Below are 20364 nucleotides of genomic sequence, written 5' to 3' on the forward strand. Positions count from 1 at the left end.
TTTAATCTAGAAGGCAATCTATTGGTCAAATTAGCTGAGGATCCAGGAAGAGAGGATGTAATGCTAGAATGAAATTCCAGACTTAATTAAAAGTATTCCATTATTCATTTACTATCTACAGTGTCCAGTCAATAATTCTGTTTTGAATTTTATTCCATTCTTTCATGTTAGCTCTGTTTTTCACAAAAAGAAATTCTGTTCTGAAGAGGCTTTTTGGTAAACCAGTAACATTTTGGTTTATTCTATGTGTGCGTGTGTGTATACAGTACAAAATGAAAAACAAACAACTCCATTCAATTAACTCTAAAAACAAAAAACTTAGCAAAGACATCTATGTGCTTTTGTTTCTTGTTCTAATAATGTGTAGGCTTTCCAAAACTATAGTGTACATAAATAAACCAAGTAAAATTGTCAAAACTTGTAGCAAACCATACTTTAGGTCTAAAATCATACATACCCCAACCATATGTCCTTGCTAAACAGATTCAGCATCAAGGGTTCCCTAAACTTTTATACAAATAGAACATGGAAACTTTAATTTAAAATTTTAATCATGGACTGCGAGCCCTTCCACAACAGCTTCTTCCAACTAGAGCGAGAGTATCTATGGTTCCTTTGACAACATTTATAATAAGAATTACAAAGTGCAAACACTTTAAAGCTGTCCATGAACTGTATCAGATCATCCACCTTACACTCATCATCATCATTATGCTTTATCATCCACAAATCTTCCTGCCTAACTTCCCACAGCTCTCATCCAAGTAGGTCTGGGTTTTCCAACTCTCCTAGTGTTGAACGGAACCCAGCTGACACAACTATGTAGCCAATTATTCTCCAAATGGGTCCACATTAAGTTAAAAGGCAGCACGCTTTAGCATACCACAGTACGTAGACCTAACTAGTTCTCTGGATACCATATCTTATGATACGATCGTTTGATGGACATCATATATATCTATTTTTATACTCACCTGAAATCGTATCTTCAAAACATCCAAAGGCTGGACAAGTCCCCTTGTAATCATTCCACTAACTGCTCCTGCTATGGCATGCTCTGTTGCTGACAGGTTGACGTCATTATCTGAATTATACCCAACGTGGCTCACCATACCTCTGAAATGGAAATTGTAAATTTAATGAAATCTACAGCATGCAGTATACTAAACCGTATGATGCAAAAATATTCAAATCCCCTATAAAATTTAGCAATATTATTACCATTAATAATATTGCAGGTTAACCAGCCAACAAGCTAACACTTTTAACTCACATTCGATAGCCAGATCTAGTCCTTAAATGCAGTATAAATTTATCTAATAAATTATAACTCCTTACAAAGTCAAGATGATTCAGACAAAATCCCTTTTCTGGAAGTTTAAAAAAACCTGACATTCTTGATTGAAAACTGTACAATTCCATACAACTGCAATGGTCGTTCTGCATTCTATAAATTCTGGGATTGAGTCACATGGGTTATTCATCAATTACAGAGACTGACTGTGGCCAATTTGCAGACAGTACAAAATTACTTCAATGTTCAGTTACTTTTACAATAAATACTACTCAATCCAAGTGTGCTAAGAGTATTTTAATTTACTGTATAATATTCTTTATTCCATAAAGCCTGCTTTTTAATACAGATAAGTTTTGGAGATTGTAACAAATCACTAACAAGAATGTGTACATTTCATCCAGTCATGATAGTTGCTGCTTGGGCTTCTTTTTCAGTGTCATTTCATTTAATGTAAACAATAGTATCCAACATATTTCAACATTTATAAATACATTGTCAAATAAAAACTTTATCTGTTTGGCAAGGAAATTCTTAAGACTCTTCAAAACTGAAAATTACAAATTTCTGTAGCGAACTTATAGCTAATCTTAACTAGTGACCAGACTGCACAAGGTTCTACTGTGAAAACTTCAAGTACAACTTGGTAAAGCTAATTAGAATTGTTTAACAATGGGATATTGTAGCAAATTTCCTACCAAATGGAGATTTTAAGAATTCACTGTAATTTACTTAGAGTGTACTTTTACATCTTGCATATTCTATTTTCTTGCTTATGATGTTTAGGGGTGTATGCACAACATTTGGACAGATACTACCCGAGTTTAACACAAAACTAAAGTTGTACCATTTCTATCAACATGGAAAACAGATTTTTTTTTTTAGTATTATTAATGGAATAAAATTTTTGCAGAAAATTATCAATCAAGATAAAATCTGGGATTCTTGAATATCTTAAAGTTTCATAATTATAAAAAAATATGAATTGTATATGTATTTATATGTTGAAAACTGAAGAAAATACATTACTTAAAAGTTAACTGTTGCAGGGACACAAACTGGGTATAAATAACCAAATGCAAGGCAAATAATCTATGTGATCTCTAATGTATGCACTTTAAAACTCCCATTCCTCAACTAAAGGCCTTCATATGTGTCCAATGAAATTAGATCAACCCACATGAGAATACAGTAACATGTTTGTAACAATGAAGCACACATTTCTTCCAGTTTTGTGAGTGTTTCTGATATGATTTTATGGAATTTTTTATTTACTTTATCTGTTTTTCATCTGAGGGATGAAGAACAACCTTAATTTGGAAGGGGTTTGTAGGGAGGGGCTGTCATCATCATCTGAAGCAACAGCCATGGAGTCAGTCACCACGGCTTCATTCCATGCCACATTGCGGTTAGAAATGTGGCACAATGGAAGGTGGACTTTGCCTTTTCCAGGATCTCTTTCCCCAGTCAGCAAACTTGTGACAATCTACTTCAAGAAGTACTTTACCAAGACTGCAACAAGAAGATATGCATTGTCTAGCTGTGAACTTCCTGACCTTAAGGTGAAGAATGTGCTATATGCAATGATACTGGGATAAGAGGGAGACTGTCATTTGCTATTAAGACCCTGGTGAGCTAACGTCAAGTTAAGATGAACCTCTGTATCTCACATATGAATTTATGGCACCCTAATTCAGGTTTAGATCATTGGGAGGTAGGAGGGCAGTTCAGGCAGGACCTGCAATCCTAGGTTAGATTGGCCTAAGCTAAGGTAATACAGTATTAGAAGGCTGCATCATTAAACTTGGCCTTATGATAGGCTTTGCCCTTTACGTTTTGTGTAATTTTTTATACTCCTACCTTAAAAACGACCCCAAAAAACCTGTTATACAAAGGAAGATGGGCCAACACAAAATGAGGTTTGCACCAAGAATATTATAATGATCAAAGATGCATAAAAAACAAAATAGACATTCTGAAAAATGCACAGTTCATGAAATAAGAATTAAAAGTAACATAGTATTATCTTTAATATCTTTAAAAGTAGATGTACCCTACTGTAACATAACATCAAGCATTGGCAACTCTGAACTTAAATAGGACAACAGGATGCCCACTCATCCAAAACCTAAGCTATAATGTATCATTATAAGATGAATCAAACCCTCATATAGCCTTGCCTGACCTTAGCTAACTGCTCTGCACTTAAGACATCCAGTGCAGGGTGGTATGGAGCTATCCAAAACTAGCTTAGCCTATTTACGTTATTGCACTTAAAATGCTTTACAAATAATTTAAGTATCCCATAAACGTACCGTGCATAAAAGCTAGCCTGTGCAGGCTAGTGCAGAGTCCTGCAGAAAAACTGTCACCGATCATTAGCTTTCGCCGAGGAAACCAACAGCGCCGGAAGGCATTCATTCAGTTCTTCGCAAACTGTTAACTACCGGTAGTTTGCATGTTACGGAGTTTCGCAAACCTGGCTGGTTACGGAAGGATAATCTCAGTCTAAAGCACCAACAGGATAACCAACGACAAACACAAGCAGGCATAGGATGAATGGGAACTTGTTTATTAATAGGTTATCCTAAGATGATGATCACAGGAAGACCTTGGTAGGTGATTGGCCCTTCGGTCATTACTTCATTCCAGTGAAGTATATCTTATTCCTGTTATCTATTCTAGATAGAACACTCTTTAAAACATTTCAAAGTCATGTAGAAGGTTTACCAATTTATTTAAAGGCGGTTTCACTCAGATTTGGGATGCACTTGAAATTACGGTTGGATTACATAGTACAATACAATACGTCGTGTTGCAAGTGCAAAGTGTATCCTCTGTAACGGCACTCCACAAGAATCGCCAGGTTTCCCAGAAATCAGCAAGGAATAAGACGTCGTAAATCAGTATTATATACATGTACACACACACACACACACACACATATATATATATATATATATATATATATATATATATATATATATATATATATATATATATATATATATATATATATATATATATATATATATATATAGAGAGAGAGAGAGAGAGAGAGAGATAATTATTAAAATTATTATTGTTCAGAAGATGAACCCTATTCATGTGGAAAAGCCCACAAGGGACATTGACTTGAAATTCAAGCTTCAAGAGAATATGGTGTTCATCTGAAAGAAGTAACAGAAGGTAACAGGAGACATTGAAAGATGAGATCAGTTATTGGAAAATAAAATAAAAATTAATTAACAAATAAATAAATAAAGAGATAAAAATGTAAGTAAAATACAATGAGAATTATTTTAGGAATAGTAATTCATTGCATCTTTGCTGGAACTTTGGAGATACCAGTTGCCCAACATCCTCAGGGAGATTGTTCTACAGTCTAACGGTGTGAGGAATAAAGGACCTCCGGAAATGAGAAATTCGGCAGTGTGGCACATTTAATGCATATTGTTGCTGCTACTTAGCAAATCTGGTCTCTCTCGACAAGGAAAGAGGATCGGAGATCAATTGTAAATGTGAAAGATGTCTGATAAAATACAAACATGAGACCATCCGTCGATGGTCAAAGTTATGATTGCTGATGTTAGGAAACAAACCTACCTCCACGAGCCACTGTATCTAAACGAGATAAATTTGTGACAGAAGCAAACATCTACACTGGAGAACAGTATTCTAGTAAAGGAAGGACAAATGACCTACAACAGGTTACAGTGATTTTATCGCTGTGAGGCATTTGCTAACAGTTTCATTGGATGTTTCTCAAAAGTAGAACTCAGTCAAAAGTTACACCAAAGTTAAAGTTTCAGACTCATTCAGCAGAGTCCATCCACTTGAAGGGTAGGATGCGGGTAGAAAATCAGTACAAGGTCCACTAATCAACAGTTTTTTCGTTCTACTGAAGTTCAGCTTCATACCTCACAGATTAAACCATTCACTAATCCGCTCCATATCACGAGTGAGACTAAGTACAACATCAGTCCTCGTAAGTGGGGACTACACTGCACCCACAAATGTTGCATCATCGGCATAATAATCAATCTTGTTTTCCAGGCCAATACTTGTATACACTAAAAATAACAGTGGACAAGAACACTGCCCTGTGGAACTCCTGACACAACAGGTCTTAGTTCACTAAAGATCCTATCAACAGTAACTCGCTGCTGCCTACCTGTACGGAAATCTTGAAGTAAACCTAAAACATACCCACCCACTCCAAGATTCTGAAGTTTTTAAGTAAGTGTTTTATGATTTACTAAATCGAAAGCAATATTGAAATCTATTTGAATTACCCTACACTCAAAACCCTTATCAAGGTTCCCTTGCAAATGTCATGTCATATCTAAAAGAACATTGCAGGTCCCTAACTACTTCCTATATGCGTATTGATTCTCAGCAAACAATCCTTTGGATTCCACATACTTATATAGGGGCTAAAAAATAAGTTTTTCTGCAACTTCGGAGAGCACAGGGAGAACAGAAACTGGCGGATAGTCACTGCAATCTTCCTTAGGGACAGGCACTGTAGATATTACTAAGTTTGCCTGCATCTGCAAATATACTTTTTTGACACAAAAATCTACAGAATCTACTAATCTTGGGAGAAAACACACAAAGGGAAACATAGGGAAGAAACCATCAGGCTCTCCCCCACCCCAACCATCAAAATTATCAAAAATTTTCCTAACATTCCTAGAGCAAAATGCACATTTTGTAAGAACAGGTACAGAATGACAAGTATCAGGGAGAGAGACATCCTCAACTGACTGTTTAGCTTCAAAAGCTCAATGAGGCATTTCAGCCTTTTCCTTAGTGCCAGTAACCAATCTACTATCATCTGTTAGTAGTGGTGGAATAGAAGGCGAGCCTGTTATAAAAACAGAAGATGCTAATATGGGCCACCGTAGATGAGACTGAGTAATCCCTTCAAGTTTCCTCTTTAAGGAATTATTGTAATTTCTCTCAGCTGCATGGTAAATTCTGTTCGCAGCACGGCGGGATTCAACAAAAATGGTGCAATTTTTAAGTGAACGATTTCGTCTCCGTGCGTTGAATTTGGTCTGTATGTCATGGTAAGCTCGCCTACTTATATCATCAAACCATGGTTTGTAATTTTTCCAGAATCTGACGACCTTTCTAGGCACATGCCTTACTAAAATGTCCATCAGCATTTCATCCAACTTCTTCTTAAGGTCTGGATCTGATAAAGCATCTGAAATATTAAATACCTGACAAGCTTCAATAATGCGATCCCATTTGGCTGTTGATTTCAGCCAGACCATCTTTTCCAATGGTGGCATTAGGAATATACAGATTGACCGATGTGTCCATTTTAAAGGCACAGTGATCGGAAGTGCCTACATACTCGCAGACCTTGGACTTGACAATAGCTGGAATGTCTGTGATTATGAGGACTAATCTTTTACCAGAAATATGTGTCGGTTCCTAAATTAGCTGGACAAAATCGGAGGATACATAGACCTCAAGAGCAGACTGGACACGTTGATCTGTGGATTCTGAATGAAGCCACTTGCTGTGCTTTGCATTGCAGTCTCCACAAATAACGATGGAAGCTTTTGAATCCTGCGACTGAGCTACACTAACCCTATCTAGGAGAGTCATACATGGAATCGTCAACATTTTAACTGAATTAAACAACAAACACATAAACATTGTAGAAATTACTGAAAATCTTGAAACAGAACTTCATGGCAACTACACTCCAAGTTTTTCTGGCGATAAGTAGGATGTCCAGGCATAGTGCATACAGGCATACCTTGCTCATGTGGAATGTTACAACGATGAAGTCAGGGCCAGCAAACCCTGAGATTAAAAATTCAACCTTTGACTTGTTACTGCTTACAAATGTCTCAAATAAAATTATCAAATCGCATTTACGGGCACAACTCTGGAGATAAAGAAAATTTGACTTTAAGCCTGGAATATTTGAGAAAAGTATTCTGAAATTTTTGTTACAGTGATGAGTAGCATGCCCAGGGTTCAGCTCAATGCCTTCCGAAAGAATTAAAACTAACAACATAAAATCAGAAGCAAAACTAATAAATAAATTCATAACAAAAAAATAGTAAAAATCAACAGAACAACAAACAATAAAATCAACAACAACAGTATTTACGTTATTTACAATAATTTCCGTATATGACGAATAAAGATGACCATGATATGTCATTCAAAAAGCGCCGGAAGCAACTGGCCAACAAGGTGGAGCTGGGACCCCTTATAAGGCGAAGGAGAAACCCTCCAAGTTTGCAACAAAAACTCTCGGGGTGGGGGGCGCCAGTCACGGTGGCTTTAGAAATCATGGAAAGCTTAGTAGGGAAAGATTAAGTAAAGAAGAAGGCGCTTTCCTGATAATCCACCAAGCAACTCCTGCTTGCTCATCAGCCTGTTCTACGCAATTCTCAGTAAAACAGGAAAGTGGACAAAAAAAAAAAAGGGGAAATATGCCTAGTTGTACACTTAAGCAAGGGAACTCAAGACCAAGGAAGGCCACGGTAAATGGCTATGGCACAGTCCAAGGTTGGAGAACGAAGTTTGTATTCAGAGTAACCTTGGTAGGCAACCCTTCTTCGGAAGGGTTGCCTACCAAACTGAAGGGTCCCTTCCACCCGCTGGTTTGATTTTGGGAGTCTCCTTCTCCTAGAAGTTGCCTGCGAAGACTAATGAGTCTCTTCTACCCTAACTCGTGTAAGAAGGGACGTTACACCCTGAAGTGAATGTTGCTATGGAAAAACCACATTAACTGTGATATACTGTAGGCTATATGACAAACTTTACCAGTGATTCATTTTACGTGGGTGTATATATATATATATAATATATATATATATATATATATATATATATATATATATATATATATATATATATATATATATATATATATATATATATAAACTTTATGACATACACAATTGTTCTGTGCATTAGTAAATTACTAAAAGGACTTCATTCAAACTGGATGGTATCTAATGGAGTATTTATTCAGGAAAAGTTACAAGCTTTCTTGGACAAACAGTCCACATTATCAAGTATCTGTACGGATACCTGATAATGTGGACTGTTTGTCCGAGAAAGCTTGAAACTTTTTCTGAATAAATACTCCATTAGATACCGCCCAGATTGGATGAGGTCCTGTTAGTAACATATATATATATATATATATATATATATATATATATATATATATATATATATAATTACACGGTTTCACTCCTGCACATATACACAAGAAAAAAATTAAATGAAGAAAAACTCTAAATGAAATTCAGTTCAACCTCTTACATTTCTCTCCATGTTAGCATTCACTGAGTCATCCTCCTGGTTTTCATTTACCATCACGACTTTACATGGCTCACGTTTCTTGTAGAACAGGGGTGGGGAAGGGAGGAAGCTTTAAACATTTTAGATACTTAATTTTTTAAAATTTTGCTAATTTAAAAAAATCTCTCTTGTTTCTTTACAGTATGATCGATAATTTTATATTGCATTAATCACACACCATTTCTGTTTTGTAAGACTGTTTTCTAAAGCAACAAATGTTTATAACAAATGTACGTAAGCCAAGTATTTCCGCTGGTATGATACTGTAGTACGGTATTTAGTTCATGAAAAGTATAATCGCGTTTCCCTCTAAATCAGCAATGTAGAAACCATTACTGGCTTAGTTACTACCCAAATCGGGCTTGGCTAATACAGGAAAAAGAAAGCATTAATGGACTTTCCTCTCTTATGAGTTGATTTAGAGAAAAATTGAAACTTGTCAGGAACAACGGAAGAAACTGATCACGTTTTCTTTCTTCCCTCAGAAACAATGTCTAAAAAATATCAGACATAGGCTACAATCTATTCCCCGGAGGACCTTTGTTCGTTTTGGCGATAAGCATATCATTTTATCCTAATCTTAATATTATCGACGAAAAAACTTCTCATGTCGATCGAGAAGACGTGATATGCCGCATATGCGTAAGGTGGTAGGCTACTTGAGTTATCATTTACCCTAAATTAATGATGGCATAAAATTATATATATATATATATATATATATATATATATATATATATATATATATATATATATATATATATATATATATATATATATATATATATATATATATATATATATATATATATATATATATATATATATTATTATGATTAGCAAGAATTCGCTAGCAAATTGCCTCCCTCCCCCTCCTTTGTTGTGGTTGGTTGTTGTTGTGTTTCATTTACTGCCAGCCGGCCGATCGATAGACCATCTGTCTATCGACTTAAAAACCAAGGGTTTAAAAGATTAAAGGCGCTCCCATTTTTGATAAAGATCTTTCCTTCGAGGCAAAGTAATCTGGCTTGGGTGTTTCTCCTACAGGCCAAAACCTCCCCTGCGGGCAGCAGGTGCAATGAGTCAAAGCATCTGTGTTGGGCGCACCCCTGCCCCAAAGGAGGATAAAAGCAAAAGCCCACAGGTCTCGACACACACGCGGGGTGGAAGATATGGAGTGAACTTGTGAAGACGTCCTCAACACCTGGCCCCATCGATGCCCTTGCATCCTAACCACGTGGCCCTTTCAAAGTATACTTTTCCTCGTGCCCTTCGACCGTATTCCTCGAGCCCACACGCCATTGCTTGGAGTTTCGAGGAGTCCCCATCGCCTTGCCCCTTCACGGAAGCCCTTGCATCTCACCACGTGGAAGAAACTAAAATCGCAAGTCATCCACGGACCGCCTTCTACACGCCCTCGGAAAATCTGCTGGTAAAGTGCCCTGGAAGAGCCCCATTTCAGTCACGCTTTTGTCTCGTAATATTTTCTTAAAGAAAAGCCAGAAATCTCCCTTGTCTAATGTCCGGGCACCTCTTGCATCGGCAGTATTAATTCTTTATTACTCCTTTGGCACCCTCAGTGCAGCCTCAAATTCATTATTCTTTTGTCTATTCTCATTACTGGCGTATAATGTGCATATCTCTCATTTCAGAGGATCCTATTTCGTGGAAGCTTCTCTGGCTGTGTCTGGAATCCCCAGTTTCATTCAATCCGTAGAATCTCCTTCAGGATAGTAATCTACTTGAGTTCCTCTTTCCCGTACTGATATCATTTATGTAAATACACTCCTTTAAATTTGCCCACGTGTTTTACGTAATATTTCCCTCAGTAACCAGAGCCCTATGCTCATATGAAATTCTCCTTTGTTTTCCTCTTTTTTTACGTTTTCCCGTACCCACGAAGTCAGAATCACAAGGCTAAATTAACTTAAATTGTTGCTACCTGTCTCTGAATTATTTCAAACTAAAACCACGGAAAAACGTAAAATATATATATATATATATATATATATATATATATATATATATATATATATATATATATATATGTGTGTGTGTGTGTGTGTGTGTGTATGTGCTATATCTCCATAACTGTTCAATATCTTTCAGAATAGAGTGATGCGAAAACTCAGATGAAGGGTGCAAGATTTGGGGTAGAATAATGAGTCGTGAATTGAATGTAAAATGTAAAATTGTAGAAACTAGTAGAAGAGTCTGAAAGTGTTTTCAAAAGGAAAAAGTTGAGACTTAATGTGACCAAGGGTAAGGTAATAAAGGCATATTTAAACCAGTAAGACAGAGCAATGATTAGCGATGCATACGGCGGAAGAATGGAAGCGGTTGATTCTTATAGGCATTCGGGATTCAACACAACTGATGGAAGTCTGGCCAGAGACGAGGAGAGGAAGCCATAGGATAGATGGTGTGAATTTATAAGAAAAGATGGGCCTTAAATTCGGGGAGCCACAAAGTATATGTAACATAGAGATGACTGGTGCAGCATTGCAGCTGGTTCACTGTGCGGTTATGAACCTCCTATGGACAGTAGGTCTAGGAATGAGATAATGTTGTTTAACTTTTCTGCCTACGGGCTTCTTCCATGATTCAATAATTACAGTTTGAACGTATCAGTGACTGTTGTGTTATCCCATCTCTTGAGACACGCCCTGTTAAGGAAAACGGCTTAATATTAAATACTTGTCTACGTAATCTACTGGTCACTTTCACCAGATACAAGTGTATTCTTTAACAGTCCAAGAACCTCTTTACCTCTAGATTTACCCCCCTGTTTTTGGTGTGCTTATCGCTACAAGCCCACGTCTGAGGACCTTTGCCCTCTGAAGACAGGATTCAAACCCGTGAGAGGATAAAACCAATTGTCAGTCTAGTCAGCGCTTACTGAAATGTATATCGACACATTTACGGCGTATAAGCTGCTTTAGCCATTATATTCATCTTCGTAGTTGAGAGCAGTTACTGTATGTGCGCTTGCGTAGCCTCTCATGTATGGGTTCGAAACCTGCCCCGGAAGGTGATAGTTCTGTGTTTATATATATATAATAATTACATACATGCACGTGATACTACGTCAGTTTATCAGTGTGATGACAGTTCGAGAGTTCGTGAGTCCGTTAGATAACAACTATCTAACATGAGATTAGATTTTTATACTAAATTCAAGTGCACTCGAATTGTAACCTTGATAACTGCGCTTTCTTTTTTTAAGCTAGTTTAAACCTCATGCTTATCAGGACATTAAATTATTTACTTATGTATTTATCTATTTATTCATTTATCTATTAATTTAAATTTTATTTATTTATTTCTCTTATTTATTTATTTATATGTTTATTTATTTATCTCCCCGTAGGCTACTGTTTACAGTAGTAAATGGCATACCAGGAGGCTCTAACCCAAAATTTCAAAGTGGTTGTTTGTGCATTTAAGTAAATATATATTTACGCACAATCTCAACATCATATGTACACATACTGACTACAGTTTGTTAGTGTGTGTGTGTGTGTGTGTGTGTGTGTTCGTGTGTGTGTGTGAGTGTGGAACACAGCAACATTCAAAGCACTTTCAAGCACATGTTTGATTATCGACAAGTAAATATTATCAACGTCAAAGGCCTAGGTGATTAAAAATTATGAATTTTGAAAAAACAAATAAATCTAATCATGAAGTAGATTTCCGATAGTGTTTATCATCATGTGATTTCGGTTTTAGCTTCCTTGTTTTGGAGAGGGAGAGAGAGAGAGAGAGAGAGAGAGAGAGAGAGAGCTGCTTATGTGTTGGATCGCGAAGGACTTAGCTCAAAGCTGCAAGCAAGATAGCGCACTATCATCATTTAATGCCCTGACAGCGCTCGTTTCCTGTTTACAGACATAACTGAGATGTGGTTCTTGCTTTGGATTTCGTTGGTCATCTCTCTCTCTCTCTCTCTCTCTCTCTCTCTCTCTCTCTCTCTCTCTCTCTCTCTCTCTCTCGTTTGCCCGTCTCTTCGAGTTCATCTTCAGTAGGTTATCTTCTGTAAGAGATATTAAGTGCAACAGCTCTTGCGATAGGAAATGAAGCATTGACGAGAGAAGAGTATTGCTCCCATAGCAACATACTGTTATTTAAGCTTATTGCCATATTTACAAAACCCTGTACATGAGCACGACCCCACGAACACTATTTTAAACAGGAACGAAAATAGAAGAATTATATAAAGCTTCAGTCATCCTGATGAGGAAAAACATCACGTTTCTCAGATATATTTAGCCGTGAAATTACGAGTATATCGCTTCTCGAATACTTGATTTGCAGACTTTGAAAGGCTGTCTCAACGTTAAGTGGTTCAATTTAAAGGATTTCACTCATTATAGGGTTCTAATGAGCGGTTAATTTAAAATTAAGATTCATATACATACATATATATATGTATATATATATATATATATATATATATATATATATATATATATATATATAAATAAAATAAAGCAATGCCACGAAGGAAGATGAAACGAAGGAGTGGTGCTGGGCCTTTCGACTTACTGTCCTTTACTTAGCAGACTGCTAAACAAAGGACGACAAGTCAAAAGGCCTAGTGCAACTCCGTCCTTTCTCTTTCCTTCGTGGCATTGCCTTTATTTATATATTCATCACGTTCCATATTTCGTGATTCAGTTATACATAAATACATATATATACATAAACAGATATGCATATATATATATATATATATATGTATATACATACATATGTGTTTGTGTGCGCGTAAATAAACATTTTACGAAAGACATTTCTACTCAGAGTTACATGTTTTTTTTCAGCAATTTTTTTTAGCGTGGATTATGCTTTGATCTTGAGACGCAATTATCAACAAATCAATCAGTCAACCGATTACTAAACTAGAGGGAAGACTTGACCTATATGACATATTTGTTTCTTTTTATTCATCCCATTTATTAATATGGTTTCATATCACCACAAGCAATTGATAACAGGCAAATCCATCTTAAATAAATGTATAAGCTCTTTGCCAATTCCACGACAAGATTAAACATAACCTATCCGTCTCTATGAGGGATTATTGATCATCTTTAGATACCATCTTCTTTAACAGATGACAAGTTTTACGAAAGAATGAACTTGATAGCAACAATTTAAAGCGATCAAAGCCTTGGTTAGATTTTGGCGTTTTTCGAACCAAGAAGAGCGCCACACTGCACTGAAGTCATCTCATCTCGTCTTCGAATTGGCCATAGTCGTGTGACCCATGGATACTTGATCTTTCTTGGACCATAGCCCACGTGATCCCGTCCCCGTGTACACAGAATGCACATTGACACATACAGTTACGCTTATCTTATCTTATGTGGATGCATGACGGTGAACGTCAAGCTTTGGAAATCAGTTAAGGAGATTATGTCAGAATCGTCATTTTCAGTTTATCCAGTAATCAAATTTTAAAGATCTTCAAGTTAAAAGGTAAAATCTAAAAGCTATCATTAAAGACAAACTTTTCAGGCCAATAAGATAAAAATAAACAAAAATAAATCTAAAAAGCCCCATTAGAATCAGATGTTTTGATGCTGTGGTCTGGGTAAACTACTTTAACAATAATTAGACCGACATTGTAAGCTTGACATTTGGCGCACGCTTCCGAATGGAATGGTGAAAAGTTTCACACTCAGAAATAGTTATCTGTATCTCTTTCCTTATTCAATTAAGGAAACATAAGCAGCCCCGCTGCGTAAAACCAATAAATTGTTGAAGTGTGAAATCATTTAACCGTTTCGCAGAATGGCAGAGGATCAAAGACATTCTTCTTCTTCTCCTCCGGCTACGTGCGATAATTCTGGACAGTGAGTAAGCTGCATAGTTTGGCTTGGCAGTTGTTTCTAGAAGTTCGCGGGAGAGAGACAATTAAAAGAAAATAAAGATAAGAAAAAAAAATGCCCGGGAAGTCGGCCTTTTTACGTCATATCCGTTCATTGTTGACAGGATATTATGGAAGAGATAACCGTAAGAGCCAAGGCAATGTAAAGGCGACTTGTTCTATGACGTCAAGACATCTTTCAACTGATCCTGTTTTTTTTTCCATGTGCGTAGGTGGGGATTATCACAAGAAAGTTTATTTCACCTCGCTCTTATGCATTACGTCATTTTATGTATTATATTGTACTGAACTTTCAGAATTTAAGGACAGGAGTGTTGATACAGTTCCAGAGCAAATGTGTTATTTTTTTATTTAACAATAATATGGTTCCAAGAATTATGAAGAAGTTTCCCAATTTCTATGGAACGAGTAATTTTGGAGGGTGAATATTGTATGGGTAAAATACTTTGGAAGGTATATCAGCATGCTGATACACCCCATTTGATGTTTTATGTAATATATGTCGATAAATCTTTTGAATTTGAATTTGAAAAGGATGGAATCATAGTTTCTCAGATTCTACAGACACATAAGCACTAGTTTTATATATATATATATATATATATATATATATATATATATATATATATATATATATGTGTGTGTGTGTGTGTGTGTGTGTGTGTACTCTGTTACGAAACAGAGTACCTGCAGCACATCGAGAGTTTCATACAGCATTATACTCTGTACAGAAAACGCAATTGCGCCGAAGAAACTTCGGCGAATTTTTAGTTTTCTGTAAAAGAAAACTATTGTGCCGGCTTTGGCTGTCCGTCCGCACTTTTTCTGTCAGCACTTTTTCTGTCCACACTTTTTTCTTTCCAGACTTTTTCTGTCCGCACTTTTTTCTGTCAGCATTTTTCTGTCCGCGCCCTCAGATCTTAAAAACTACTGAGGCTAGAGGGCTGCAAATTGGTATGTTGATCATCCACCCTCCAACCATCAAACATACCATATTGCAGTCCTCTAGCCTCAGTAGTTTTTTATTCTATTTAAGGTTAAAGCTAGCCATACTCGTGGGTCTGGCAACGATATAGGATAGGCCACCACCGGGCCATGGTTAAAGTTTCATGGGCTGCGTCTCATTACACTGAGACCACCGAAAGATAGGTCTATTTTTGGGGCCTTGTTTATACGCTATAGCTGCTGTACAGAAAACTCGATTGCGTCGAAGAAACTTCGGCGCATTTTTTACTTGTGTACTCGTTCTAATTGCTCCAGTTTATATGATAAGCTGAGGCAACACAGGTGTGAGAAGTCCACTTACATACTAGATGGGGTCACTCTTACACATGGACACTCATTAGATAACAGCTGTGCCAGATGTACGTCACACATTTCTTCGTTGCTGTTCATCACAAACTCCAACATTTAGTCTTATTATTAGGCAGGCTGCACATCAGATACACCTTTGCACGTGTGGGAAAAATATATATCCTGTTTGGTTTTTTTCATCAATTTATAACCAGTAGCTTATGTAAATAGGTTAGTTGGAATATCTAACACGAAATCTATTTTCAGCATCGTCCTTAATGCCTGAGGAACGAAATCGAAGCTTGGAGATAAACAAGCCTTTTTCTTTCTCTCTTTCTCTAGATCCTGAGCTGAAACTCCTTGTGGACAGTCAACAGACTATAATCGCAGTAGAGCTCCAAAGGGAAATCTGCCTGGTGAGAGAGACAAGTTATAGAAAAAGGTGATAAATAAATAAACGTAAGAGAACAGAAAATAAAAACGATACGCCTGAATTCAGGAGACGTCAGCAGAGAGCAGGAATGAATTTGCTCCTCCTATAAACACTTTGAGATCAGAAGATTCTACAACTACACTTGGCAAACAAAGTATTCCACATTTTAGTTGTAGCCAAGAAAAAACCCTTAGCAAAATGAGTAGTATCATACCTGATACTAGAAAACGACACACTTTGCAGCAGCAGCCTGCCTAGTTTTGCGAGTAAACACAGCTAGGTCAGGTAAAGAAGAGTGCTGCATATTTCACTTATTTGGGTTGAGGCATTTTGCGCATCAAAAAATCCCCCTTCTGATTTTTTTTTAAAGAGAGGTAATTGACATCTTCCACAAACTAATATTTTGGAAGGTTTCACACCTCACAGTGGTTGAATGTAATGTGTAAAGTTAATTATATCCAGTACAGGTTGTCTTGAGTTGAAATTTAGTGAAGAAAAAAAAAAACAGAAAATCAAACAAATATGGGGTGCACAACGTCTGGAAGTCAAATAGACTGAAATATCCAAAAGAATGTAAAATTGGATATTAGTTTCTTATGCCATATATCGATACACAGGCCTGAATTAATGTATGACACTGAGACCATATCTAACAGTTACTGTTGACTTGATATAAATTTGTAAATGGAATATTAGGACATGCGATGCAGAATAGAGTAAGAAATTATACATAAGGGAAATTACGGAAGTTTTATAGGTAGAAGGTATAATAACGGAGAGAAGTTGGAGATGGCTTAGCTTTTTCTTTTGCACCACCCCGGGGAGAACTAGTCCTACTTGTATGAGAGCTGTGACGAGAGGCTGAAGAAAAGTGGAGAATTAAGGAAGTGAAAGCACTGGAATGATAATAGTGGCGGGAATTTCACAGGCACTCATACACGGCTTTGGAGTGCAGCCACCCAGACTAGGTCTAATCTCGGCGGCAAGGTTGGAGGTAACGATGATCCCCACCGCCCTACTCTGTGAACTCTTATGTCTTACATAAGTACAGACATACTTTCTCTCCAAACCAAGCTCAACACAACAAACACATAAGACGAACAGCAGATTTAGTCAAGGTAAAGAGACAGTGGAAGAGCACTTTCTTGCTCTTGTGGTAGAGGGATCCTATGTTCTTCCTTCTGGTTGACACTGAAAATATTCTGCTGAAGTCGCTTCTTTAATGATAGTCTTTCGTTTCCCTTCGAGCGTGATGGCTGCTCAAAAATTAATATGGTCTACTTCAAAGTCAAGTACCTATTATATGGTTTTTTTTGTGCCTGATCTCGATGTGTTTTTCCCGTGAATTCTTTTTATCTATTTGGAGAATAAATCAAGTGGTTATTTATAGTTTGCTCTCAAATTCGTCATAAAAGAAGCGATAAAATATCTCGGCAAATATGACAAGATGAAGCAATGAAAATGAATTTTTGAACAAAATTTCAGAGATTCTCGAGAACTTTGGTTTAGGCATAGGTTTCTGAGCCCCTTTACACAATTATGGTTAAAGTATAGGCCTAAATCGATTAAAATAATGAATTTCATTTTGGGCTGAGGTCTGTTTCGTGTAATCTGGACCAGAGCCATTTTAACCACCCCCGCATTGCAGGGCCACGTGACTCTTTTCTGCAAAGTTTTAGAATTCTCTCCCTGCTTTCGTTTTCTCTAATACCAAAAATAACTCATCGTTTGAGAAGCGGATCTATGGTTGCTTCAGGTTGAATCTCTCTCTCTCTCTCCCCACCTTTCCTCATTAACTTCAAGTAAGCTTTTTCTGAAACACCCTGAGAAATACACGTATATCTTCCACCTAAGAGGATCTCCGTGTGACCTCATAAAATTAGACTACCAAGGTTTATCTGCACTACGCAACGCGGTCTGGAAGGTGAAATGTGCCAATTTTTCTCGAGGTATTTCAACACGTTAGTTTTCTTCTTTGCAACATTCTTTACGTGCAACTAGATCTTTATCGAGCAGACATGTAGGCATTCCTACATGAATGATTGAGCTGCGCGTGTGAATGTGTACGGATTTGTCTGTCTATCTCTTTGTATGTACGTTTGTACACATATCTTTGTGTGTGTGTACGAGGGCATACGTGTTTATGTATGCATATATATATATATATATATATATATATATATATATATATATATATATATATATATATATTAACTTACATCTCTCTTGATTTGTTGGGTGGTCAAAGTCACTGTCTATCAATATTTCTAAACCAAACCTAGGTTCGAATTCTTGCCAGTGCAGAAGCACTTATCTGTTATAACTCTCCTTGGGTGTAAGTTGTACCCGAGGTATAGTGAATTAGATGTTAAACGATAACTGTGGCGGCTTAATATTTCTAAATATAAAAAGTCAAACGTGATACACATGCATCCATATATATATATATATACATACACACACACACACACACACACACATATATATATATATATATATATATATATATATATATATATATATATATTGTGTGTTTGTACAGTAGAATCTACTAGTCACTTTTACCAGATACGTAATCAATATTTATTAGCCACAATGCTCTCGTAACTTCTCGATTTGTTTACATTTTGGAAACGCTTGTCACTACTAAGCCTAGATCCAAATGAACAATTAGATGAAGGTATTCTGACCCCCGGCCGAGACTTGACCTCGGGTCCACGTAACACAGCGAGGTAACGATCATTACCTGGCCACGAAGAAACGTACAAGTCTATTCCCGCTCATACGTACAGTTCTGATACCTGTCGAATTCAGATACATTTACTGGAGTTGAAATAGACCCGCTTTCACCTTCATAGCCAAGTACGTATTCGTTTATTTTCCTTTTTTTTTAGGCTGAAAGGTATATGAAGAATTCAGTGGTCACTTTCTAAGTTGGGAAGGCATTCCCAACTTAAAAAGTGACCACTGGATTCTTCATATACCTTTCAGCCTGAAAAAAAAGCAATACACAAATAAGTACTTGGCTATGAAGGTGAAGGTGGGTCTATTTCAACTCCAGTAAACGTATCTGAACTCAACAGATATCAGTACTGTACGTATGAATACTATATACATATATACGTACTCTGTACATATACATATACATGTATATATGTGTGTGTGAGTGTGTGCCTCGTGAAAATTTGCGTTTAAATAACGTGCTCATTAGTGAAGGCGTTCAAACCCTAAATAGTCACACCATCGTTCTGGCGTCTATAAATACTCCCCTGCTTGCGTGTTTAGGAGACACCTCTATTCGCGGTTGTCCTTCGACAGCTAGATCTTGGCAAATACTGACTGACTGGACCCCCAGTGAAATCAAGGTCATATCTTTGACCTTCTGTTGCTTTTTTTTTTTTAGTGGCGCAGAGACAGAGGCGAATGTGCGTGAGGGTGATCACGTAATACCGAAAGCACGGAAGACGGAAGAGATGTCCACTTTCTGGACAGGAACAGCTGCTTGAAAAGATTAACGAAGCCTGTTAATCCTGGATTTTGCGACGTTCACTTTGAATGAGTAAAAGGCAGTCGTATATTTATGTGTGAGAAGTATCGTGTGATTTGAAGGTGTAAAATAAATCATGGAAATATTAAAATTTGAAATTTTCCAAAACGCAAAATAAATAAATAAAAAATAAATAAACTGACAATTGACGCACTTAATCATCAACTTTTAGAAAGGGGAATCAAATTATTCGCGTCTTGCCTAGGTTCAATAACCGAGTCCAGAGGCCCACTCTAGGCTTCGTAGTCACTCGAATACCTTACCCACCTATGCAAGGGGACGTGTTGTCATAAGGCTACTAAATCTAAACCAACCAAACTTGTGTCTTGTTGATATACGTGCTTGTCTGTGCATATTTGCCTAACAAAATGTTTGTTCTAAAGGGTCCACAATAATATAACGGTTTAAGGCTCGTGTAAAATTTTTACAAGTTTTTTTCCCAACATTATGTTGTTTGTTATGAGGATGTACACGAACGTACGAGCGTATCATGAGGCTGAAGATGCTCTTGTATACACGATGCTTTTATATACACGTAATAACCGGCTTAACCGCCTCTA

General features: G+C 36.9%; 1 protein-coding gene across 2 annotated transcripts in view; it reads right to left on the reverse strand.

The window, feature by feature from the left end:
• The window catches only part of LOC136835019 (mitochondrial thiamine pyrophosphate carrier-like), a 69985-nt gene that overhangs the window by 47453 nt on the left and 2168 nt on the right, over nt 1-20364 (reverse strand). Inside the window, exons 1-2 of one of the 2 annotated variants that reach the window (XM_067098056.1) lie at nt 3610-4159; nt 975-1116 (exon numbers count right to left, since the gene is read on the reverse strand). In XM_067098056.1, coding sequence (XP_066954157.1) covers nt 975-1112 — 138 coding nt within the window. In that variant the 5' untranslated portion in view covers nt 1113-1116; nt 3610-4159. Of the gene's footprint in view, nt 1-974; nt 1117-3609; nt 4160-20364 lie in introns of those variants that run through there. The other variant, XM_067098057.1, reaches the window with a different exon arrangement.

This window comes from Macrobrachium rosenbergii, chromosome 54 (genome assembly GCF_040412425.1).
Source record: "Macrobrachium rosenbergii isolate ZJJX-2024 chromosome 54, ASM4041242v1, whole genome shotgun sequence".
NCBI lineage: Eukaryota > Metazoa > Arthropoda > Malacostraca > Decapoda > Palaemonidae > Macrobrachium > Macrobrachium rosenbergii.